Consider the following 25,617-nt stretch of genomic DNA (forward strand, 5'->3'; position numbering starts at 1 on the left):
ACCACTGAGGAACAGCGGGTCCCACCCGCTGCTCTGAAAATCCAAGGCAAGGAGGAATTCAGCCCTACCTCCCCATGGAGGAATTGGTGGTAAGGATGGGACTATCCTGGGTGGGACCCTCCCCTTCAGAGATCTCCAGCTGTTCCTCCGTAGATGTTCACACACAGGGAAGGGCCTCTACTGAAACATTGCTTGTGACGGTTGGCCTGGAGTTGCACTGAGAAAGAGGCTTGGACACCTGCCTACCTACCTGTGACAAGTAAGAATTGCCATGGATAGGTTAGAAGTCTAGAGGGCTGATGGTCTCCGGCTAGGTCTTGCCAGCACCGTTAATGCCTCTCGAGTTCGCAGTGCAGCTGCTCCTGAGCTAGGCTCGGCAGAGCGATCCACTGAGCGGCACAGCATGGTCACGTTAGCAGCTGAGGAGCTGGGCTCTGTTGCCGGCACCCTCTTCCAGGCCAGCCAGATGGAGACGAAAGCTCCCTTGTGCTCATGTGGTTGGGACTTGAGTTAGGAGCAAGGCGTGAGTTAACTCTGCAGTGAAGACAAGCCCACCATGGATTGGAGATGGGACCATTCCAAACGGTTACCATTGATGTGATTCAATACTTCTGTACAGCTATTTCCCTCCCCTCCCGGCTCTCAATGGGGTGGCCATGACCTTGGACTTTCTGCACCTCCCCTCCAGACCCAGCAGCAGGGCCAGAGGACAGCGCGGCCCTCTTCTCCTGTCTAGGGAAACAGGACCGGCCAACCTGGTCTTGGCCATGCAGCAGAACCACCGGGATGGAACCCTGTCCCAGCCCAGCACCAAGGCTGCGAGCTCACCCCGGACGCCTGATTATTGAGGGGCTACTGCAGATACATCTCTGGTAGAATCACCCCTGTGATAACCTTGGCAATGTGGGTCCTTTACGAAGGACCCCAGAGGGAGCAGGAGCAATCAGAGGCAGCTACGTTCTGTGGGTAAAGCAGTGCTGGCTTCTGGTCTGCCATTGACCTGCTGTGTGTGACCATAGGCATGTCACTCTCCTCCCCTATCCCCACCATGCCTCTGTTTACCCTCATACCCATTGGCTGCTTAGAATGGAAGCCATTTCGGACAGGAGCTCACCCGAGAGGGCCTGGATCTCCTTTGTATTAGAGGAGCATCGCATGCTCCCCTAAATAAGGGGCTTGCTTCAGACATGACAGATCTTGGTCTCTATCTCACTTCACAACTGGACCCCTTGCAAAGCATGAGGGGTTTGGGCTCCACTGATTATCACACGTGGACATTGTCACATACCCTTCCCTTCTTCTGGCATGTTGGCGTAATTACGGGAGCCAGAGAACCCACCCCACGACTCCGTCATGGCTGCGCATGGGGCAACTTATCAACCGCAGGTAACAAATAGCCCACGACAAACTACTTAGTACCAATGAGCCATTGGTCCCTGTTAGGACCAGATTCATTTCAGCCTCTCCCTCAACGGGTCTCCCCATGCCTGCTCTTTGCATTTAAACACCAGCAGGCTAACGGCTCTGCTACTCTTCCCCCAGCTGATGCGGGTTGGCGAGGGAGCCAGTCTCACCCCAAGCCTCTGAAGTGAGGGTGGCTGGAGTTGAGGGTGTTCAGAACATGCCACCAGTAGGGAGAGGCATGTGCTACGGGACAGTCCTTTCCAGAGAAGGGCTGTTGCTTGGGCCATTCAAAACTAGGTCCAAGTAAATGCCGCCCTAGGATCAATCCAAGGTGAGGGGGGTGGAGAGCAATGACGTGTCGAGCCGAAAAAGGTCTGGCTTTTATTTTATTCTGGAAAATAGTTTCTGCACCTTAAAGTTCGCTTTCGCAGAATGACGTTTGGACATAAAAACAGCATCTCTCCCTCCCTCCCCACAGCCCCCCTGCTCAAAATTCCTTCCTCCCCTCCTCCCCTTCCACTGAGAATGGCTTCAAGACTGGTCCAGGCATGTGGTTCTACCTCTCACCACCCCCCTCCCCAGGGAAGGGGGCAGCAGGCAGAGAGGGTAATAGTGGACTAATCCCAACCCCCGTGGTAGAGGGAGCAACCACTACGGGAAAGGAAACTGGTTTTAATCAACCTCCTTGAACAAAGGGTGGGCTTCAATCCCAACTCCCCTCAGTGCAGACCCTGCTCCATCTGAGGCTGAACAGAGCAGCTGGCTTCCCAGGCACCCTCAGTGTTTGGGGGTAGGGGACAGTATGGGATCCTCTCCAAGAGGGTAAGAGCACCCCAGGTGGTCGTATCTACTCCTCTCTTGCAAACCCACAGAGGAAAAACTCCCTCCACCAGAACCTCACATTGCTTCGGACAGGAACAGGGAGGGCTCACAAGGAGAGCTCCATCAGCCACAACGTAGTCGGGCTTCGTTTCGCTGGATCGACTTCCTCACCTTGAAGTCAACCAGAGTCTAAAGGCTTCTTGGCAGCATGGGGCAGAAAGCCCTACCTTGGAGCCACGTGTGGTGAGGGCGGCACAGCCCAGAGCAAACGGAACAGGGTGGGACTTTTGCCGCAGGCAGGGTGTGATGGAAGAGCCTGCCCAGCTCCCAGTTCCTGCCCAGGAGAATGGCAGGGATCCAACCCAACCTGGATGGCTTCCTGAAGAGCTGCCTGGATCCCACTGAAGTTCCTGCCTACAAATGGACCTCCCTCTCCCAGAGATTCTTCCTTCCGATAGATTCCCCCCATCCTGGCCCAAGGAGGGGAGGAAAGTTACACACACACACACACACTGAAGCACCCTTACTCTGAGAAAACCCCCAGCGCTCTGGATATTGCTTACCAGAGCTGGGAGGGAAGGGGCACTTTGGAGACAGGACATTTTCAGACCCTTTAATACACTCTTGGAACAACCATCTCCTTCTTGGCTGTTGACATGGGAGCTCCTCTCTGCCTGACCTCACCAACAGGGTTTGGATCGCAGGGAAGCTTCTGCACCCACCCATCCTTTGCCAAACTTGCCCTAGGGCACCAAGCAATTTCATGGGTGATGTAGAATGCCAATGGGCGGTTTGGTTTCCCTCCTCCCCTGGCTCACCTCCCAGACGGGGGAAGATAAGGGGATTTAAAACAAAAACAGAACAATACAGCAAAATAATACAGTGGGGGAAAAGTTACCCTTTGGTGTGGTCTACATTTTGGCCAAATAAGGTCTGAACTGTAACTCTCCCTCCCCAAACTGGCTCTTGAACAGCTCAGCAGCACCTCTTAGGAGACTGGAGAGGGGGGTCTACCCCCACAGATAAGGCAGGGCTCATTGTCAGAGAGCCCCTTCTCTTGTATCCCACCACCCCTGTGGTTTTCCTTCATGGTGATATCTCATGTCTCTCCCCATTGCTACACCAACTATGTAGCAAGGGAATCATGACCACCATGACCATGGCAGCAGGGGAATCAGCCACCATCCGGCAGGGACTGAGCCAACTTTGAACCAAACTTCAACCCAGGAAAAGATGGAGGCCCCCACTGAGGATTAAGGCAGGCCGCAAGCTCGGGTCTCTCCCTTCCTCACCAGGGAGAGTAACACAAACCGGATTGCAGAGCCCCGGCTCCGTAACAAACTTCTTCGGCGCACAGTGTAGAAAAGCAGCGATGAAGGACAAAGGGAAGGGACCACCGTGGTGGAACGCCCACTGCAAGCAGAGGAACGTTGTGGGGACGTTACGTTGCTGGATAGAGGGAAGCCAGGACAACTCCTCACACCTCCCAGACCCAGAGGGCTGCTCGGAGACCACTGAGCAGGTCAAAGGGCGAGAAAGTTCTGATGCTCGAGCCTTGCTAGAGATGGTCCCATGGAGACACCAAAGAGGTCATCATGGACATAAAGATCCCTGCCCCTGGCCAGCTCCCCTACAGCGAATGATGGGCTCTTGAGGACCATCAAGGGCACCACGTCATCTCCAACGCTCCCTCCCAGCTATAGCCAGAGGTGACCCCTGCCCCCAACTAAGGATGGTGAGGTGGGAACTGCCAAAGGTCCTAAGCAGGTCCTGGCATCTCCATTAGTCCCTCCCAGGCTGACGTGGTCACTGTCCTCTCTCCATTCTTCCCCCGCAGCTCACAGAGGCTGGGAAAGTAGCCACTGATCGGTCAGTTCGGTTCAGCATTGGCTCTGACCCCACTCACCTACCATGGAGAAACCTTCAGGGACGCGGTAGAGAGGAGATCACAATGTCAGAAAGGGGATAGGCACTGGGGGGAATGGAGGGGAAGGGCAGTGAGGAAAGCCTCAGCATGCCCCATCCCAGTCCCCTGCCCCCCACATCGGGGCGTCACAATAATCCAGCCCCTCAACCCCAGTATTAAGTGCACAAACACACACACCGCCCCTCCCCCGAATGCACTCGAATGCCACTCAGAAAACAAAAATACAAGGTCTGAGTCCCACACACACACACACACACACACACACCCCACCCACCCGCTCCATGATCTTTATGGGTCCAACATGCTCAAGGGTCAATGTCCGGGGAGAGACAGTGCTAACTCCAACTGGGGTCATAGCCCGTCCAGTCAGAAGGGGGCGCCAGGTAGACCCGCCGGCCACGGTAGAGAAAGCTGACGATGCCGCGGTAGCCGGCGCGGGGCACCCCTGACTTGAGATCATCCATAACACCCAGGGCCTTGGCAAAGGCCTTGAAGGAGTCGCGGCTGCTGTATTGCACGCGGACGGTGCCCAGTTCCCGGCGCTGGTTGCCCTGCAGCTCCTCCACCCGCAGCTCAGGGGCGCCGTAGACCTTGGGCAGGAATGAGCGCTCGTACTCCTCCTTCTTGAGGTAGGAGAGGTCCAGCTGGGTGAAAGGCACGAAGCGGTCGTTGAGCTTGATGAACTTCAGGTATTGGTCGAAGAACTGCCCATGGCTCACGCCCTTGCGGCCGAAGGTCATGGTGCGGGAGACCTCGGGCCTAATGCAGGAACGGCTGCGCCGCTGCTCCGGCTGCCTCATCCAGTCATCCCAGAAGGCCCTGGGCCACTTGGGCTCCAGCTCGTCCCACAGCTCTGACAGCAGCAGCCAACCCAGGCCGGGGAAGAAGTCCGTACGGTAGAGCAGCTCCGGCCGGCCAGCCTCCACCATCTGCTCCTTGCCGTTATCATTCCAGGCCGAGACGCACCAGAGGCTGGGGTCGGCCAACAGGAGCGGGAAGGCCGCCTGGAAGTACTCGAAGAAATCTGGAGCCACTTCCAGGTCGTCCTCTACCACAATGGCCGCCTGGTACTGGAAGGTGCGGAAAACCTGGCTCAGGGCCCAGCGGTAGTGCCGGGCGATCTTGTAGTAGCCCTGGAACTTGCGGTGGTCCGTGGGCACCGCGATGTCGCTCAGGTCCGGCTGCTTGATGTGCATCACCGCCTCGCCATAGGATGCGATGACCCGCGCCGTCTCCTCGTGCCCGCAGTCCTGGCTCACAATGATGGGGAAGCGCTCCCGGGACGGCCGGTAGTGCAGCAGCTTGTCAAGGCACCGGCGCACCGTGCTGCGGTCACAGGCGATCACCACCACAGGCAGGACCGCGGCCGGGGAGGCCCGGGGCCGGTGCGGGACGGCCTCCGTGGCGGGCAAAGCCCCAGCGTTGGAGGCGGCAGCGGGCGGCGGGAGCCGACCCGCCTCCTCCACCTTCTTCCTCTTCTTGCTCCAGAGGGCGCTGTACCGGTGGATCTGCCGCAGCAGGTCCTTCTGGTGCTCCAGCTCCAGCTCAGCGTCCTGGGCCAGCCGGATGACCTCCTCGGTCAAGTGGCTATGGTCGTCGAAGGCCGGGGGCCGGGTCCACAGGAAGAAAAGGAGCAGGGCGTTCCAGGCCACAAACAGCACCACGCCCCAGAGGACCAGGCTGCTCTTCTTCAGCATCCTTCACAGGCAGAGGCCCCCCCCGCTCGCGTGCGCTCTCGATCCCTCAGGCGTCACTCCACAGCCATGGACCTGCGGGGGCAGAAAGGGGGACAGGGAGTCAGTGAAGTACAAGGGAATCTTAGCAATGGGTCACCATTACTGCTAGTCAAGCCCCACCTGGGACCCAGGGCTGGATTACTCCCTCTAGACAATCCTCCAGGCCTCCAGCCAGTAAGGACAGAGGAGCAGCTCCAGCAGCTGCCCATCAGGTTCAGAGCCACTTGGGGAGCGTCCTCTACAGCCTCTTCCCAGTGACATGGAGACGCCCCATCAGGGCCCAGCCCCTAGTGACATGGAGATGCCCCATCAGGGCCCAGCCCCTACAGCCTGTTCTCCAGGGCTCCGTCCATTCCTGGTTTTACGAGTCCCCAGCAAAGGGGCCCCCAGCCCACCCCTTGGGGAAACGATTCCCCATCTGGATACTTCCTCCCCTCGGGACTCTTTCACTGACTACTCTATATTGCCCCATTCTTCATGTCACCCCATTCCTCCCAGGGATACCCTTGGGCCCCTCTCTTCCCTCCTTCGGCATCAGCCCCTTCAACTACCTGCACCAAAGATCTTCCCTGCCCCTTGGTTATTCTTTAGCTGAGCTAACTCATGATTGGCTCGGCTGTCTGGAGGGGCAGAGGCCAACGCCCTCCCTGCATGTCCTGACTCCAGGAATTGGTTCTCCTACAGGGCAGGGATGGGGGGCCTTAGGCCAAGCAGCAGAAATGCTCCCTCCCAGATTGGGTGGAGTGGGGGAGTCGCATGGAGGGGAGGGATTGGGAACCCCAGGTGTGAGCAGAAAGGGTAATCCTCCCCCGTGCCTGAGGAGGAGGGTCCATTGGGAGAGGAAGCTGAGTATACTGGCTGATGAAGCCTAACACTGGATAGACACTGGATCGCAGCTCCCCTCTCCTCCCCGCCCAGTGGCTGGTGTGCAGAGATGCCCCGACAGGCCCCTCCCTCCCCCAAGAGCTGCTGCACGAACCTCAGCTCAGACCCCGCTGGTCCCATGGGCGGTAACTGTGCACAGCGCCGGTTTAAGCCCGTAATCCCACCCTTGCTTAGTGGCTGCATCAGGAGCCTCATTAATCCCCCTCAGTGAGAGCCCAGCCCTATATTTAACGCGGCGGCAGGCGTGTGTGTAATCGCACGCAGGGCTCAGCCATGTTCACACCCCCCAGGCTGGTGCAAACCCAAGTGGGGAGGACGCCAGGGACGGCGACCATCGAGTCCCCATCTCAACTCCCTGCTTCAGGGCCATTTTGGCAGCATGTGGCTACACTATTGTTTGGGTACGCAGCCAGCCCTCTCCTCTGGGGTGGGGCGGGGCAGTTGTTTCGCAGACGTGCAGCAGCGCCGCCCGTGGACTGTTCACCCCAGCGCCGAAATGCAGCCACCTCTGGGGTGGGGCAGTCATTTCACAGCTGCCCAGCAACAGGTTGGGACAGGAAGTGAAGGCGAAGCCGGTGGCTCAGAACAAGAGCTGGGAGGAAAACACATTATCCCCGTTACATTTTGCATCTGGAATTAACTCTGGGGCCAGCACTGACTGCGAGGGGACAGCGCCCCAGCATTGCACCGGGGCCAGCACTGACTTGCACCTCCACCCAGCTCCTTGCAGCCCAGTGACCCCCAGTGCCGCATCGGGGTCAGCACCGACGCAGAGGGACCAGCACCATCTGTTGAGCCACATCCGCCCCGGGGGGGGGGGGATTTCCTCAGAGATCTCCCACCCGAACAAGCGCCCCAGCCCAACCCTGCACCGCTTGGCTCCTAGCCTGGGGCGCAAGGGCAAGACACACGAGGATTGTTTGACCAGCCGAGCTCACTGATCAATATTGACTTGGGATGGCGGTTGGGAGCCCGGAAAGTCAGGCCGCTGTGATCTGGGGCCAGTTGGAAGGAGGGCCCCTGGGGGCTGGGGAGGAAGAACCGGGGTGTCCATCTGTCTCTGCTCGACAGGACTCTGACAGAGATTCACACCACTGCTGCTTAAGCCTGTCCATCATTTGGATTCACTGGAGCACACACCTTGGGGAGGGGTGGACCAGGCCGGCTGGTGTCCATGCTGAGCCCCACAGAATCCCAGTGGTGTAACGGATTGGGGGCTGAGGCATGGGGTGAGGTCAGCTGGGTACATTTCAGGGGGGAGGGAGGGGAAGAAACCATGACGCAGAGGTTGAAGAACAGAAAATCCCAGGCTCCACCCAGTCCTGGTTTGAAGCATCTCCAGCACTGGGGTCTGATCTAGCACAGGACGGGGTGCGTGGAGAAGACACTAGGATAGATGGGCTCCACTGAGGATTTCAGTGGGGCAAGAGAGCCCATAGGCCCCACTGATGATTTCAGTGGGGGCAAGAGGGCCCACTGGTCTGATGGGCGGCGCAATCCCACACTAGAGGCCCGCTCCAGCACATCGGATGTCCCTGCGTCCCTCTCAGACAAGCTAACCGTTGTTCTAAAGCAACGTCTGGGCTCAGAGACGCAAGCTGGAGCAGCAAGTTGCATTTTTTCCACCTGGCTCGCCAGGGCACAGAGGATTGAGCCGGCGGGTTTGGGAGCTGCTGACAGCGCAGAGAAAAGGCTCTTTCTAAACTCTCCAGGATCTTTCAGACAGCCCAGCAGCTTGGGCTCCTTCCCTGGACGGTTAAGTCCAGGGAGTTGCAGGGCAGTAAAGGAAGTGGGGAAAGCAGATCCATGGAAGGGCGAGAAAACCAGCCTCCCCTTACTCTGCATGCTACTGCTCCCAGTGTGTCTCACAAACAGAGCTGATGAGTTTTGGGACAGCCCAAAACTTCTCCTCCCATTAGCCCAGCACAGGTGCGGGAAAGAGCGAGCGGGGTGCTATTCTGGCTCCTAGCTAGCAGTGGGGAACGGAGGGCTAAACTCCACCCCCAGGGAATGCAGGAGGCAGAAGCAGAAGGGGGACTAAGTCCTTGTACATTGGGCCATTCGGTTGTTAAACAGCCCAACTACGCACTCAGCCTCTCCACAGGTGGAGGGGACTGGATTATCCAGGCCAAGCGGCCCACAGTGACAAGCTGTGGAGACAGGGAGCATGGGCCAGGCTAGGGACAGCAGCACAGCGCCCCCTAGTGCGGGCCCAGAGGGTGATGGAGTGCATCCCAGGTTAGGCACAGCGCCCCCTAGTGCCAGAATGAGGGAGGTACTCGGCCCCAAGGAGAGTGGACAGCACAGCACTCCCTATGGCCTGGCTAAGGGGATGGATCATGTTCCAGGTTAGGCAGAATAGCTCCCCACCCCACTCCAGAGGCAACACAGCACCCTCTATGGCCAGGCTGAGGAGGAATGGCCCCTCTAAAGCCAGAGCGAGAGGGGACACAGAGCTCGGTTAGGGTGGGCATCTCAGAGCCCCACCTCTTCCCCCGGGTTGCTAAGGAAAAAACCAGGGCAGCTCCCCCACTGCAGCAGCACAGTGCCCCCTCTGGTTAGGCTGTGGGGCAAAGGAGCCTGCTATGCAAGGCTGGCCCCAGGCCTTGTCACCCAACCCCAGTCCTGGTTAATTGCTTTGCGGGGCTGAGGCTCATTTGTTAAAGAGCTAAAAAGTCACGTCAGGAATTTGGCAACAAGTGGAAAAACCTCAACAGAATGGCTTGGGGATTGGGTTAGGAGCAGAGCCAGGGGAAGGAAGAGCTATGCATTGTGGGTACCCGGCCTGACTTCTGGGTCACTCCCACAGTGATTTCACAACCTCAAGAGGCAGCGATGGGCCTCGCGGCCAAGGCCCTGCTTGGCTTAACCTTTTAACCACTTCTCTGGCCACAGGAGACATCCCATTGGCAGCTCCGCACGAGGCTGAGCCCATCCCATTCTGCCACCCCCCCATGCCAACACCGGCGCAGCCAGAGATCCTGCCTGTCTGCAGCCAGTCCCATCTACTCCAGCCACCTACCACTCGGTTTACGTTTGAGAGCTGGGACGTAGGTAGCTCGTGGTCAACACAGGGTCCGCTCTCCACCAGGGCAAAGGGAGAGGTAACGGGAGCTCAGAGAAGTCCTCTCCAGCCACCCAGCAGCAGCAGATCCCCTGCCCGGTAGGTCCAATCTCCTCTACTTCTTGTGACCTCTCACCCAGCTCACCACAATCAAATGCTTACCTGGCTAGGGAAGCCAGTTTCAAAGCACTTATCAAGAGGTGCCATAGACCAGAGGCAATAGGTTGAAAAGACGGCTGATATGCAGATGGGCTGGGTTGGCTGTCTCTTTCTCCTCCTCCTCCGCCCCACAGTCCAGCTCCCGCCCTCTCTTTCAGTGCAGGCCTCTTGTGTGAAGAGCCCTGCCAGCCATCTCAGAGCACGCCAGCTTTTACAAGCCACAGAGAGGAATCAGATCAGTTGCCCACTGAAATGCAGCTGCCCCTGGGGAGGAACACAGCCGCAACAGGACACCATTCTCTAGCTTAGGACATTAGGGGAAGGGAAAACAGCAGAGTGGTGGGCTGCAAGAGGGCACAGTTTCAGAATCAAGGAACACCTCCCCCCAGTGGGGATTTGGCCAGGCCTCTGGGATTTAGGCCCCGACTCCGGAGGAAAGCACCAGGGGATATGTGGCAATCCTGGAAGGTTGGAGTCTCAGTTCTCAGCGTCAGCGGAAGCCAAGGTGTTTGAGAGGGGCAGCCCCAGGACAGGAAAATCTCATTGGTTTTCTTGTGGGTTCTCTCACTTCCCCTCCAGCTGCCTCCATTGTTCAACAAAAGCCACATCTGGGTGTCCCCCAGGCTGGAGGGAGTAAAGCCAGAGAGCAGCAGCCAATCCTGCTATTCCCCGTCTTCACTAATGCCAAAAGCCCTCCCTAAATTCCCTCCCCATTCATCTCATAATCCCAGAAACCTTCCCCTCCTGTTACCAACTTCCAACCCCTTACCCTTCCAGGACCCGGACCCTGCTCACGGTGGGCAAGAGCAAGCACTGGGTCAGCAGACATAACCTGGAGCCAGGGTGAATGGAGGAAAACAAGGAGGGGGTCTCAGCACAGGGATGGGTGTGTCTCTGGCATCATCTCCTCCCCACCCAGCACTCAAAGGGTTAAGGGGGTAATGCATCTTCAAGGGCGGGCTGCCAACGCTGGCAGCCCAGACCGCCTTCTCACGCCCTGATGGGAAGGGCTTGTTGAAATGAAAGCCACATTGACTAACTAGCCCTGGGTCAAAACACATATTCCCCCTTTGCAGTTTATGCAAATCAAGTACAGGAAAGGGAGTGGGTGGTTAAGGCAAAACAGGCAACCTTGCAGGGGCCGGGCTTTGCCATGAGGCCTCTGAGACAGCTGGCGGTCATGATCTCCTGCTGTCTGGATCCAGCGGGTGTCTCTTCTTACCCTTAGACTGTCGGCTGTTTGAGGCAGGGGCTGCCCTTCTGTTCTGTCTGTACAGCGCCTGTAGAGCACAACAGGGGCCTGGGCTCTTAGACAATACTTATTAATAACCGGTGTGTTGTGGCAGGGCGTGGAGATGCCCACAGAGCTCGGGGCTCGTTTGTACTAGGGGCTGTGCGTACAGAGCAAGACGGTCCCTGCCCCAAGAAACAAAGGAAGGATTATCTCCTCATTTTACAGATAGGAAAACCGAGGCACGGTGACTTGTCCACGGTCACATGGGGAGCTTGTGGCAGAGCTGGGAACTGCACCCAGGCCGGTTTCTTGACAACTCCTGGGACGATCCTGTGGTTGCCTGGCTCCCTTCTGGAGCATTCCCCCTTGTCCGACACCCCAGATTCCTCAAATCCTCCAGATCTACGGGGTTCAACCTCCCACCCCATACTAGGCCAGGCTACTGACAAGGAACTTCCCCACAAGACAGAGCAACCCCCACATCCATGCTGGGATAAGGACAGAGTTTGCCCACCCAGCTTGTAACAAATTTTAAGCAGCAAGAACAGAGCTTCAAACTAGATCGGAAACCAGCCCCACCCAGAAACCAACTCCCCTGGAAACCAGCCCCCAAGCGAGATCAGAAACCTGATGAGCTGGGGAAAAGCCAGAGGAACTACAGAGACTCTGGTCTTTTGGGGGATTTTGCATTGGCGCTGCTTCCTCCAGCATTAACCCTGATAAGGATCCCTCTTCTTCCTCGACCAGAAGGGTCCATTCCGATCATCTCATCTGACTTCCCGCATAACACAAATTTCACCCAGGGATTGACACCCCTCAAACACTAGTGGATTCAGATAATACCTCCCCACTGCTTTAGCTTCCCCAGCCACTCAGTACAAAACAGCCACATCTAACCCGGCAGCAACCGACTCAAGAATATAACACTGCCCGTATGTGCTGCAGCCTTGGGACTCAGAACAGCTACCGTGGTGGGCGTCGTACAGAACCAGGCAGACTCAGGAATGCTGTTTGAACAGCGCGCCACAACATAACACAAAACCACGGATCCACCAGGATCCACCATATTGTCACCGGGGCCTCCAGACACAGCTGCCTTGCTGGGCTGCTTTCCAGAGACTAGAAACATTTTCCTCACACTGTCCAACCCTCCTGGGATGGGAAGGAAACACTGGCCAAGAAGACAGGAGGGAAAACGAACACTAAATATTCCTTCTTCCTGGAAAGCATATTGGAGATATAATAATTCTGTCCCACACCCTCCCACCTTCTTTATTTAGACTGAAAAGTCCCCAGGGCAGGGACTGTCTCTGCGTGTGTGGGCAGTGCCTGGCACAATGGGGCCCTGATCTCAGCTGGGGCTCTAGGGAACATTGTAATATAGTCAATAAGTACCACCCTAGACATGATCACAATCACACAGAAGCAGCCGTGGTCTCACCCACCTGATCACAGATTACGTACAGCTTTTAGAAGATCATGAGTGCTTTAGATCCCTCTAAAAAGTTTCTTTGTTCCCCTTCCCTGGAAAGGGCAAAAGTTTTAGCCATAAAAAGTTCCCCTCCTTCCAGAGTAGCCGGTATCTTGCCATCACCGCAAGCTCTCGGACAGGGGTTCTGCTTTCTCCCACACCCCTTGTCTCTCTGGATAACAAGGCAGGTGGGTTTCTGGATTCCAGATGCTGTGTCCATTTCACACTCACCCCCTCTCTGTCCTCAGCTGAATGTCAGATCTGGCTTCAAGGCTGCAGCTCAGGAGACAGTCTCCCCTCTGTCTGTGCACATGTCCAGCTCGAGGACCCCACTTGTTATAGACTCTGGCTCTGTCCCCTCTCTAGCTAGCCCCCACCTCTTGCCTCTCTCTGTACCAGTCGCTGTTCAACAAGGCAAGCGACCCAAGTCCAGCATTATGAACTCACCTCTCTAATCGCTTCTCTCTCTCTCTGCTGATATCTGATTTCCAGCTGCAGTGGGGGGCGGGATGGGGGGAGAAACAGCAGACAGATCCGCTCTGGGCAATGGTACAGAGCAGAGGGGACAGCAACATACCGAGCCGTGTCCTGTTGAAGTTTTAACGCACGGCAGTTTCGGCACAGTTCTCGCTGGCTCAGCTGGTTTCACTCCCCTCAGCAGTACCAGGAAACGTGGCCCTCCCATGTAGGCTAGGAGAGGAGGAAGGAAAGCAGGGTCAGAGGTTGCTATGGGGCGGCCCTCTCCATCAGGAAGTCAGCCTCCCTTCACACCCCCTCCCCCCCCAAGTCTGAAAGGGAAGGAGAGTTTAACCCTCACACACCCAGACCTGGGAGAAAGGTGAACAGGAGAATCAAAGGCTTACAGGATCTTTGTGCAGCGGGGACAGGAAGAGAGAGGTGAAGGGGGCCGGATCCTGATCTCTGTTGTTGCCCCTGGGTAAATCAGGAGCGACCCCACTTCCATCAATGGAGTCCAGGCCGGATCCTGCTTTCAGTGACCCCAGCCTGACTAGAGAGCAGCAGGGGAACTCCACATTTACACAGCAGGGTAACAAAGCAGAATCTGGCCCAGAGCCTAGCGGGGACAGGGTGAGAAATTGGAGAGTGGGTCACAGGCCAAGGATCAAACTTTGTTGATGAAGCTTTGGGAGCCGGCCCTTTCCTGCAGCTGATTAGCCTGAACACCAGACAGCCCCACTGAGTTAATCTCTAATGCCACGTTTGCTTATAGAGGAGAGTTAACCGTTAACTGTTCCCTCGGCAGCTGCTCCCTTGGAAACAGAGATGGGGGGGGGTTCAGGAGGTAAACGGAGCCAATCAAATCTGACCCCAGGTTGGGGGACAGGGGGGGAAACGGGGTCTTTCTCCTCTAGGGGGCACCAGCTCTGAACCAAGTCCAGGGCGAAGGACTGGCTCAATGGGGGTTGCGGAAGGGGACCTTTCCCCTTTTGTGGGAGCCAGCCCCAGCTTGGAGGGCAAATGGCTGGCTCAAGGTGGTGGTGGGGGGGGGGGGTGTCAGGAAATGGGCCTTACAAGAAATTAAACAGAATATCCCCCCCCCCCCCCCCCCCCAGCCTTTGAAAGCAGCCAGGAATTCAAGCTGCTGTGTCCTCACCTCACCCACCCCAGGAGTCTGGAGGAATTACAGCGCAGGGTTCAGACACCAGCCAGGGATCTCAGCAGCCATTTGTGCAGTGCCCACAACCCCAGGCTTTCCCAGGCCAAGACGGATGCCCTCCCATCACAGCACAAGGGAAAAAGCCAAGAGGAGACAGTTACAGTCACAAAAGTGGGGGGGATAGACAGAGGGAAGAGATCTGCATCAGCACCCTTCTTGATCTCACACACACATGCTCCCTGTAGGAAATTGGAGGTGTATCTGCCCCATTTTTTATAGCTGTTCCACCTCAGAGTGGAGATTTCAAGCAAACAGGACCAGGCCAGGTCAGCATTTGGACAGGAGATCTCCAGGGAGATCTAGGGGCTGCAGAGGGCACCTAGAGAGGTGGTGGTGGTGGTGTGTGGGGGGGGGGGTCTCAGTAGGGACCGCCCCTCCCCTCTTGGACAGCGCCATCCACAGTGACCCAGTGTGGTGCAGCGAGGGGGCTCTCTCTTTTCACATGAGGTGGTGCAAACAGGCCCTGATCACTTGTGATCGTTCGCCAACAGCACCCAACAATTAAGCGGTTTCCTCCAGCACCCCAGCTGAATCTCAACTCTGGCTGCCTCTCGAAAGCTCCCCTCGCTGGTTCACCTGGGGATTTCACTTCCTGTCCTCTTGGCTTGCTCACGGGTGGCTACACAGCAGCACCTGCTACGCCAGTGATTCTCAAACTTTTGTACTGGTGACCCCTTTCACATAGCAAGCCTCTGAGCGTGACCCCCCTTATGAATTAAAAACACTTTTTTATATATTTAACACCATTATAAAGCTCAAGGCAAAGCGGGGGTTGGGATGGAAGTTGACAGCTCGCAATCCCCCAGTAATAACCTCATGACCGCCTAAGGGGGTTGAACCCCTATGCTACACCTAGTCCAGAGGTGGCTGCGTTTCAGTGCAGAGGGAGCAATCCCTGTGCCATCTTGCTGTGTGGTTGCTATGGTCTGGTGTGGGGCATTTGAATGCTACAGGAGCAGGGTGAAAAAGGGAAACTGGGGAGAGACACAAGCCCTTACCGTTTGGATCAGCAGGCCTGATCCCGCCAACACAGCGGATGAAAAAGCAAGCCGGATTCCACTCTGCCCTAAGCATCGGCATCAGGACTGGCTCAAGACACGAATGAAGCGGTACAGTCACCCCCACACCCGCCATGTGGGTCGCCATCTCTCTCCTCCACTGGAGCTCTCGCAGGGTTTATGCCACAGCTCTTCGCTTCCCAGCATGCACCCGTGAAGAGAGGGATGCGTGAAACGAGCTGGAGGTTCTCAGCCCAATTCCTCCCTGGAACCGGGTTCCGCTCACAGCCACGAGCTCCCGGGTTGGGGTAACCCTGGCAGGCAGAGCCGGACTCTCTACCCCCTCTTCTGGCCGGCCCACATAGAGGTTTAGGACGCTGCTGTTGCTTCCATGCTCGGGCAGCAGAGGTTCACGCTTTCAGGGTCTTTCTTCACTGCAATTAGCCCAGGCTCCTACCCAGGAGCTGCCCCATCCCCCCTCCCAAAACCTTCTCAGCTGAACTTGGTGGTGCTAACGGGGCCCGGCTGGGGGTGTGGGTTAGTGCTTAGGATCCATTTCCACTCAGCCTGCTGACTTTGCAGTGAGGACACAGGCTAAACCATTCGAGTGCTGATAGTCTTCCAATGCTTTCCCACAATTCCCCTGTGCGCCCAGAAGAGCGGACAAGCACTCCCACAATTCATGGGGAAGGAATCAGAGCGGTAACTCGGATAGGGCTTTGTTGGGGGGCTGCTCACATCCGGTTATTGACCCCCTGAATTACCTCTGCAGTGAACACGGACCCTTAGATACACAGGACTGGTTCGACCCCCACCCGTAGCTTGCTGGCAGCCTCGGCAGCCTCTATCCCTTGGCCTTCCTGACCGCCCTTATCCACCTCCAGTGGGGGGCACCTATAGGGCAAACCCCATTGGGATGGTGGTTTGTGCATGGGGAGCTAGCCCACTGCGGGGAGGGCTCAGAGCCCTGCTGTCTACTGATCTAGTTCACTTACAAAGGTAGATCAGAGCCAGACGCAAACACAGGGAGACGTGAGGAACAGCCTGTCCTCCCTTCCTCTGCTGCCTGCTCTCTAATGGGAAACAGCTGGCAGCCATCACAGAGCAGTAGAGGGTGGGAGGGGGTTCTCTGTGAAGGGGGGAGGGGTGCAGGGGGTGCACAGAAGGCAAACAGGAAACCAGCCAGCACAGCAGGTCCCAGGATAAGGGGAAGGCGTCTCCTGTGCACCAATCAAGTCAGCAACCCAAAGGGACGGGGCGGGGAAGGGAAAGACATTGCAAGGGTCAGCAATAACATTCAGGGTGCTAAGTGCATGGGGTCAGGTCACTAAGGGTTAAAACCAAGGCCAGTTGCTCCTGCATCTCCCCCAGCCCCCACAATAACTTAGCAACCCATCCAGCCCACTTCCATGCTGATCCCCCACCCTCAGCCCCCCACTTCCAGCATAGGAGAGGCCGGTTAGGGGATCAGCACCCCTGGGATCTGCTGCCAGCTCTGGGAGGGGAGTTTAGCGGTCAGAGCAGGACCCAGTTCTAGTCCCAGTTCTGGAAAGGGAGTTGGGTCTAGTGGTTAGAGCAGAGGGCTGGGAGTCAGGCCACCCAGGCTGTATTTGTGGCTCTGCCATTCATCCACTGGAATCCTGGACCGGTCACTTCTCAAATCTGTGCCTCCATTTCCCCATCTAATAAAATCATTAAGTACTCCTGGAGGAAGGGGGGTGGTGACACTCAAGAACACAGATGACCAAAAGCTGGGCAGGAGTTGCCCAGCCCAGCATCTCCAATTAAGTTAAGGGGAAGCCTCAACAGCTGGCATAAGGTAGTAACGCCCCAGTGGTTGACAGTGACAGACACAGGGTCCCCACAGGAGGGATGGGATGTCACTGCGCCCCAGCCCTGCACACATGGCAGGCTGGAGGCCTGAACTTCTGCCAGCCTCTCCTCTCTGTTACACTCGTCTGAATCTAGGTCAGTCCCTAATGAGAATAATCTTCTGGGCAAAACAAACACAATCAGGAGCCCAACCTCTGATCTTACACCAGGGTAGGGCTAATCCTGGTGGAGGGCAGTGAAAACAACTCCACTCACACACACTTCAAGCATGCAGATGGCCCTGATCGGTTCCAGCTGGGTCCTGCCTATTGCCAAACTGACAGCCAATACTCACAGAGAGAAGGGGAAAAATCGTGGGGATTGGCTAACTCAGGGAACGGGATGGGGCATTGCCCCTCTGAGGTCCCAGCTCCAATCCTGGCCCCAGGGTTGGCTCAGGGAGGCAGGGATGGATGGACAGGGGAGACGTTGGCTCTGATCCAGCCCCAAGGCAGGGGGAACGGCTGACTCAAGCAGGTGGGGCCTGGGACATGGGACCCTTCTCCACTAGGGGGCACTAGCTGTGATACAATCCCAAACCAAGGCAGGGTAGGACTGGCTGGCTCAGAGGTCCTCCCCCTAGGCCGCGCCGGTTCCAATCTCACTACAGAGCAGCCATGCTGATCCCCCACCCTCAGCCCCCCCCTTCCAGCATAGGAGAGGCCGGTTAGGGGATCAGCACCCCTGGGATCTGCTGCCAGCTCTGGGAGGGGAGTTTAGCGGTCAGAGTAGCGGTAGTCATTTTCATCCAGTCTACCCTGCGTGAAGTGAATTGGTGGGTCTCAATCAAATTCAGAGCAGACAGGAGTCCGTCATATACAAAATGGGGAGAGGTGGTCAGGGGCAAATGGCTTATGGAGACTGAACACCCTCATCTGCCTCTAAAAGGGCACTGGGCTCTGGCACATTGGCAGGGGCAACGCTCAGAGAGGCCAGCGCAATCCAGGGAGAGAAATCTCTTCCGTGGCTGCCCAGGGGAACCCGATAACTAAGCGCCTTCCACACCACCCGCTGTCTTTCTTCCTGAGGAGCCCAGAGACAGAGATACACCCTCAGCCCAGGACAGTGGGGAGAGAAGGGATCCAGCGGCAAAAGCATCTCCCAAGAGGCTGGTAGATCCTATCTTCTGACCAGTGTATGTGAGAGGCTGGAATCCCCCTCACGCACCCTTGGGACCTTGCCACAGAAGACCATATTACAACCTAACCAGGCATACATCTGGGTTTGGCAAGGAATTGTCTGGCTCTGTACTGGTGCATTCTGGAAAAATCTAGTCAGCTAGCCCACGGTGCTTCAGCCCCGCATGGAGTGATGCATTCTTGGATGTGCTACAGAGTGCAGAGGAAGGAGAACCAGCCTACCTGGTTATACCAGTAGCATCGGGGTGTGAACTGGTCTACACACCCAAGATAGACAGGTGCCAGCCTATGCCAAGATTCCTGCAAGGGCTGCTAACCAAGGATCAGCCACATGGCATGCAGACAAAAGCACTTCCAGAGCTGATTATGTCACTAACCAGTTACAGACAAGAGAAGAGATGCGGGTGAGTTTGCCATCAGCTCAGCCCCCCCAATCTCAGGAGACGGGGAAGGGCAGCTGCTATCTGGCCCTTAGTGATGATTGCTCTGTCTGATTACACAGTACTATCAGACATAATAAGCACCTATCACACTTTTCATCCCTTGATCTCAAAGCACTTTACCAAGGCAGGCACGTTGCACTACCATGCATAGTATGGAGGGGGAAACTGAGGCAAAGGATTCAGTGACTTGGCCAAGGTCACATAGGGAGACTGACAGGTTTAGGAACATATGCCAAACCCTGACTCCTGCCCCTCACACTAGCCACTAGACCCCACTCCCCTCCCAGAACCCAGGAGTCCTGACTCCCAGTCCCCACTGCTCTAACACACTAGCTTCTCTCACCCACGCCACCTCTGAAATGCAGCCATCTCTAGTTTAGAGAGCAGCACCATCACTGGGTTGGGGGCTGAGAACATCTCCAATTCTGGAGAATCCCAGCCTTGGGCTCTCCCACACACAACTCTACTGATACCCCTCAATCCTGATTGCAGCTCCCTGCTATCCCAGCCGTTGGCTGCCCTCCCCCCAGCTCTGCCACAAAAAACGAGTTTCCACTAGAACTGCACATACGACCAGGAACTGCAGACTGGCCGTGTAGCTCACATCAACCCTGCTCTGCGTCCCCATCCATGTCAAGATCCAGTTCAGATTCATCCCCTCGAGTACAGCACCACCATGGATTTGTAGTACTGGAGAGGATAGCCCAGCGCTGGAATAGTGGGGTGGCTGAGAGTCAGGATTGAGAGGCCTCAGTAGAGCTGTGTGTGTGAGGGAGCCAGAGCTAGACCACCAGTGGGGGCGGGGAGGAGAGTACCAGCAGATCTAGTCTCTTTACTCCCTTCTGCTAGCATCCATCCCCTCCTTGCCCTTTCCCACAATTGCCCCCCTGAGGACACAAGAACCTTCCCCTCTACAGTTCCCATCATCTGGGAGAGCCTCCCCCCCACCTCACTGCCTCCATTTATTATCCAACCTCGGCTGAAAGCGTCTCCCTTTTAAATAACAGATGGAGGGACATGAACTCACTCCAGCCTTTTGAGATAATAATTTAAGCTAATTGCCCTTGCTGTGGTCGTGATATGCTAAGTGTGTTTCGTATCTAGCTGCCAAAGTGTTCAGAGAGCACAAGAAATATCCCAGTCGAGAACTATCGAGTCCATTAGACTGAACATCGTAAAAGCGCCTGTGTGGTTAAGCCTGTGGGCTGGGACTCCAGAGACCCGAGTTCAATTCTCAGTTCTGCCACTGACTCTCGGGGCTTGGGCAAAGCCCTGCATCTTGCCAAGCCTCAGTTTCCCCAATAAGCCTCCTGAGCGCTCAAGCTCTGTGTATGTGCAGAACCCAGAACGATGGGCCCTCCAGGCACTACCCTACTAGAAATAAACCAACTTGTGTTTATGTAGGACCCATCATCCTAAAGGACAGAGCTGGCTCAGCAGCTACATCAGGCTCAGCAGCAAGAGAACCCAAAGCACTGTAACTGATACACAAAACATTTCACCCAGTGCTGAACTGCAGCCACCTCTGGGGTGTGGCATGGCAGCTGTTTAACAGCTCACAACACCACAAACAATAATTGTTAGTAGTAGTAATTTCTATTACCATAGTATCTAGGAGCCTCAGTCATGGATCAGGACCCCAGCGTGCTAGGGGCTGTACAAACTCAGAACAAAAATACAGGAAGTAAAAAGAATCCTATAATTGGTTGAAACTGTGGAGAGGCTGGATTTTCAGGGAGGCACAAAAGAATCACCTGAATTACAAACAGTCTAGACCTGCCCCTTCTTTAAAATGAAATTCAACCAACTTGTTTTTCCTTCACAGGTTAACTTTATGCTGTCTGATCTGTCCACCTCCTTTTGCAAGACACCTTAGGTAGCTGCCTTGGTATGTCTACACTGCAATCGCAGTGCACTTAGACGTACTTGGGCTCACTTCAGTTTAGCTACACTCAGGTTCCAGAGCTGTAAAGCATCGGCAACACTGACTATACAAGCCTATCTGGAACCTGGGTAATCACTTGTGAGGTTAGCTCATGCTACTGCAGCTAGATCACTCCGGGACCTGAACTACCTTAGATCAAGGCTTGCTCAATGGCTCAAGCCCTATGACTGCAGTGTGGACAAACCCTTACTAACGTGCTGGGAACACTACTGCTCATGTCAGTGTCAACACTGAAGAAATGCGTTGATGTAAATAAAAACAGGTCCCTGATAGGGTCCAAAACACACGGTATCAGGGCACAGCAACTTCATTTTCAGTTGCTCTGAGCACCTTCGGGCCCTGTTAAAGCTTGGGGCCCCAGAGCCAGATAGAGAGGGGACGCGGGGCAGGGATTGAGCACAGGATAGAGATGAGCCCAAGAGCAAAGGCAATATCTAGGTGCTGGCTATCGAGCACTGCACAGAAAAGTCCTGTCACTCTCTCGCTGAAGATGGGTTGCATTCACGTTTGCATTCCAGAACAAACAAAAAAACATGTCTTGGCTTTTTTCTGGTATTGGGAAGAGATAGGAATGTGTATACCAGTGTCCTATCAGCTGTAAAACACCCATCAGCCCCCAGCCTGTCTGCCAACGATCATTGTCTCAGAACAGAGAACACCAAAAGGATGGTGAGCAGGACAAGTACCAGAGCTCTGGAGCCCACAACCACCGCTCATTACAAACACTCCAGCAGGGGCAAATTCAATCCAGCCCTATGTCGCTGAGTGGCTGGCTCAGAGAATGGGATTACAGGGATTTTTTACTTCTAAGAGATCCCAGGTCGAAGAGGATTGGAAGGCTCAGGGAATGGGATATGGGGCCTTCTGAACTTGGACAAGTCACTTCCCAGCATCCAACCCCCCTCTATCACCTCAATGGGACCATCACTAAGGGAACAGAAGCATCTGTTCCACTGTCACATGCCAGCCAGCACCAGATGCTCCAAAGGCAACACACAGACAACGTGATCCCAGGGCAGGAAGGAAGTTTGTTGGTAACCCCAGCTATTGATCATCTTATACCTCAAACCCCAGCAAGGACCATCACCGTTGTAGCCCTAGCCCAGAGACACTATATGTATTCACAGAAGTCCCAGCCTTTTAGCTTGCCAAGCTATAGGCCTCATACTGAACTACCTCAAAATCCTGCGCCAATGAGTTCCACCGGTTAACCATCCAATTTTGTTTCTTTACCTGTAACATGCATTCTCTTTTCCCCGGCACTTCATCTGCAGGATGGACTCAAGGCAGCAGGAAATCATCTTCCAGTGGGCAACAGAAACAAGAGGACAATGGAAAGAACAGCAGGAAAGCCTAGCTTCTCCACCAATTTTGACAGGCACGTCATAAATAAATCTCACCTGATTGGTGTCGGCTCAGTGTTGCTGGTGGACTCCTGGCCGCTGGTTCTCTCCCGGGGGAGGGGGGTCTCTGGGCTCCCCCCTCCCCCTTTCAGGGCCTCACTCGAGGACTCAGTGCAGGAGGAACAGCAGGAAAGAGCCTCTCCACCTCCTGAATGGGCCACGCAGCTCCCCCTATCCCGGTTCAAAACTAATAAACACACGCCAAGCTTCCCCCACTGAAAGGAGCGGGCAAGTTCTGTACTGGTCTCTCCAGTCCTTGAGATAACTCCCCGTCTCTCCTCAAGTGTCCTTCAAGACTCCTAGGAAATCAAGCCATTACAGCCCCTCGGGTCTCTGGGGAGGAGGGCGGCAGCATACACAAGAGTCTGGTTTTCACCGCTCCCGATCAGCGCTGCTGCAGATAGCCCACAGGTCGCGTCGCCTCATTGCTGTTATCGTCCGGCAGCTCTCTGCTCATCCGTGTCTCCTGGTGAGCTCTCACTCCCCAGGAACAAGTTGGCGCACCACCAGTTTCAGGGACAAACCAAAGCCCCGGCATCCCATCTCCTAAAGTCCCGCCAGATCCCAGCAAGTCTCATATCCGGGAGGTGGGTAAGGCGTGCCATCCTCGTCTCCTTTCAATTCCCCCTTGGCTCTGTGTAACAGACACATAGCTGTATTAGACACTGGCTTCCACCCCCGCTCTTTAGTATTAATGCCAACAGGATCAGTCTCCATACTGACTTTATTCCCCCACTCCTCAGGATGGGTAACAGAGGATGAGTACCACTGAGCCCTACTTCCCTAGTTCTGCCCCCTCACACAGAAACCTGCTTCTAAGGACAAGGTTAGTTTCCTGCTCTGTAATCCCAACGTTAACAGCATCTATCACACAGCCAGGGCCCTACAACCCTATTACAGTCAATCAACCTCCTCCTCTCCTGGAATATAGCCACCTATTATCCCACGCACACTCTGCTCCTATGGATAGCTCCATTTCCTCTCTTGTGGTATATCCACCCAATAATGCCTCCCCAACTATGCTCCAATCATGTCTTCACAATATCTTCACTTCCACTCTTGTGATATGCTTGCCCAATATGCCCCTCCCCAAAGGTCCCCCACACACTGCTCCCATGGTATGCTGTCTCCACCTACCCTCCTGTACTATATCTGACCAATGCCCCCCCTCTCCTCCCATCCACCCAATATGCCGCTTGCCCACTGCTCCTGTGGGATTTCCATCTGGTCTCACCTCCTGTCCATGCCCCATGGTACATTCACTCTGCCCTGTCCACCCTGCAGAATCTTTTGCCTCACTCTGCTCCCAAAGGACGTTCACCCCAACAACCCCTCCAATCCCATGGGACAGTCACCCTAATACAGAGCTCCAGCCCAATGGCGCCTTCGCCTATTGGAAACCTCTCTCTTCCCTCCACATAGTAGTATATTTATTCATCCTTGAGTTCCCCGGTCCACCTGCACCTGGGGGACAGAGGCACAGCGGCCTCTCTTTTCCCTCCTCGGACAATCTCCTCAGATTACCCCTCTCCGCAGCTCCTAGACTCCTTTCCAGCTCTGCGCCCTCTGCCCAGGATGGGGAGGGGGAGGGGCAGCTCCTCCCCCCCCACCTGAAGAGATATGGGGCAGCTCCTTACTCCTCCCCGCCTGGAGATATGGGGGGCAGCTCCCCCCACTCCTGAGGATATGGGGGGCAGCTTCTTGCTCCTTCCCGCCTGGAGATATGGGGGGCAGCTCCCCCCACTCCTGAGGATATGGGGGGCAGCTCCTTACTCCTCCCCGCCTGGAGATATGGGGGGCAGCTCCCCCCACTCCTGAGGATATGGGGGGCAGCTTCTTACTCCTCCCCGCCTGGAGATATGGGGGGCAGCTCCTCCCCCCCCCCGAGGATATGGGGGGCAGCTCCTTACTCCTCCCCGCCTGGAGAAATGGGGGGCAGCTCCCCCCCACTTGAGGATATGGGGGGCAGCTTCTTACTCCTCCCCGCCTGGAGATATGGGGGGCAGCTCCCCCCCCTTGAGGATATGGGGGGCAGCTTCTTACTCCTCCCCGCCTGGAGATATGGGGGGCAGCTCCTCCCCCCCCCCGAGGATATGGGGGGCAGCTCCTTACTCCTCCCCGCCTGGAGAAATGGGGGGCAGCTCCCCCCCACTTGAGGATATGGGGGGCAGCTTCTTACTCCTCCCCGCCTGGAGATATGGGGGGCAGCTCCTCCCCCTTGAGGATATGGGGGGCAGCTTCTTGCTCCTTCCCGCCTGGAGAAATGGGGGGCAGCTCCTCCCCCCCCCCCGAGGATATGGGGGGCAGCTCCTTACTCCTCCCCGCCTGGAGATATGGGGGGACGGGAGGCTGCTCCTGCCTCCTCCCCCCCCCGCCCCTTCCCCACTGACCCAGAGCCGCCTCGGCAACAGCAGCATCAGCCACCAGGTTCCAGCCACTTCCGCCTGCCAGCGCCGGAAGCGAACCCATAGCAACCGCTCGGCCCGCCCCGCGTCGCCCCAGCCTAGCCCCGCCCCACGTTTTAGGCTGACCACGCCCCGTTCCTTCACCCTCCCTCCCCCCGCGCGGCCGGGAGTCAGGCCCCCTTTCGAATTTTCCTCGGGCCACGCCCCCAGTGAGAACCCCCCCATCCCCCTTTCTAACGGCTCATTGCGGCCCGCTGGAACCTCGACACGCCCACAGGCGGAACTCCGCCCCCTCCGCCCACCCCCACGAGCTCGATCCTGGCGGCGCAGCAGGATCCGGGTTTCCTGCGGAGCAAACCATTCGGATCGCAAGCAGGGGGGAACGAGAACTCTGCTTCCATTGTGGTTAAAATTACCCCCAGGCTGAGGCTCCATCCTGTAACGACCCCCTTTCTCTCTATAGGATTCACCCCCCCACACACACACCCCTTTTTCAGAGGGATTTGACGTAACTATCAATGTCTCCCCCCACGTTAGAACGCGCCCAACGCCCCACCAGGAATGGACGCGCCCAACTCCCCACCGAGAGAGGGGTCTGGAACAGTCCAATCCCACACGGGGGGGGGTGAATACTCCTACAGGAGGAGGGGGAGGATTCCACCTCCCCTCTTGCAGCGCGGTTACAACCCTTCCCCCGCCGTGCCTATCATGTTGGTGTGTCCGGGAGGGGGAAGCGCTGAGAGTTGGTTTCTTCCCTTCCGATTCCCCTATACTGGGGGCAGTGGTACAGCCCGAGGGAGGGGAGGTGAAGAGAACCTTTTCTGTTGGGCAGTGGGATCGGGAGGGAGAAACCAAACTAGGCCCTGGCGGGGGTGTGGGGTGAGTGTTGGAATGTACCATATAACCTCAGTGCGAACCTTAGGGACTGGATAATGGTTCCTCCCCATGTCTCCTTCCCAACTCCCATGGCCCCGAACCTGCCTCCTGGCCCCGCCCCTGCCTCCTGGCCGCCTCTCCCTCTACCCCGCCTTG

At 56.3% G+C, this 25,617-nt stretch overlaps 1 protein-coding gene across 10 annotated transcripts; it reads right to left on the reverse strand.

The window, feature by feature from the left end:
• Positions 1-1,772: 1,772 nt before the first annotated feature.
• MGAT1 (alpha-1,3-mannosyl-glycoprotein 2-beta-N-acetylglucosaminyltransferase) lies at positions 1,773-24,672 on the reverse strand. Of its 10 annotated transcripts, none has more exons than XM_048818660.2 (4): positions 24,571-24,672; positions 22,178-22,814; positions 13,280-13,392; positions 1,773-5,922 (listed from the first exon to the last, which is right to left on the reverse strand). In XM_048818660.2, the coding sequence occupies exon 4, from the start codon at positions 5,848-5,850 to the stop codon at positions 4,489-4,491; it is 1,362 nt and encodes a 453-aa protein (XP_048674617.1). In that variant the 5' UTR covers positions 5,851-5,922; positions 13,280-13,392; positions 22,178-22,814; positions 24,571-24,672; the 3' UTR covers positions 1,773-4,488. The 10 variants fall into 10 exon arrangements, with proteins under 10 accessions (XP_048674617.1, XP_048674616.1, XP_048674621.1 ...); XM_048818659.2 differs by having other exon boundaries at positions 13,150-13,392; XM_048818664.2 differs by lacking the exon at positions 13,280-13,392.
• Positions 24,673-25,617: the final 945 nt, after the last annotated feature.

This window comes from Caretta caretta, chromosome 14 (genome assembly GCF_965140235.1).
Source record: "Caretta caretta isolate rCarCar2 chromosome 14, rCarCar1.hap1, whole genome shotgun sequence".
NCBI classification, from domain to species: Eukaryota; Metazoa; Chordata; order Testudines; family Cheloniidae; genus Caretta; species Caretta caretta.

Bases quoted from the DNA above. Each gene is read 5' to 3' on its own strand.
- MGAT1 (XM_048818664.2), bottom strand. From the start codon at position 5,850: ATGCTGAAGAAGAGCAGCCTGGTCCTCTGGGGCGTGGTGCTGTTTGTG.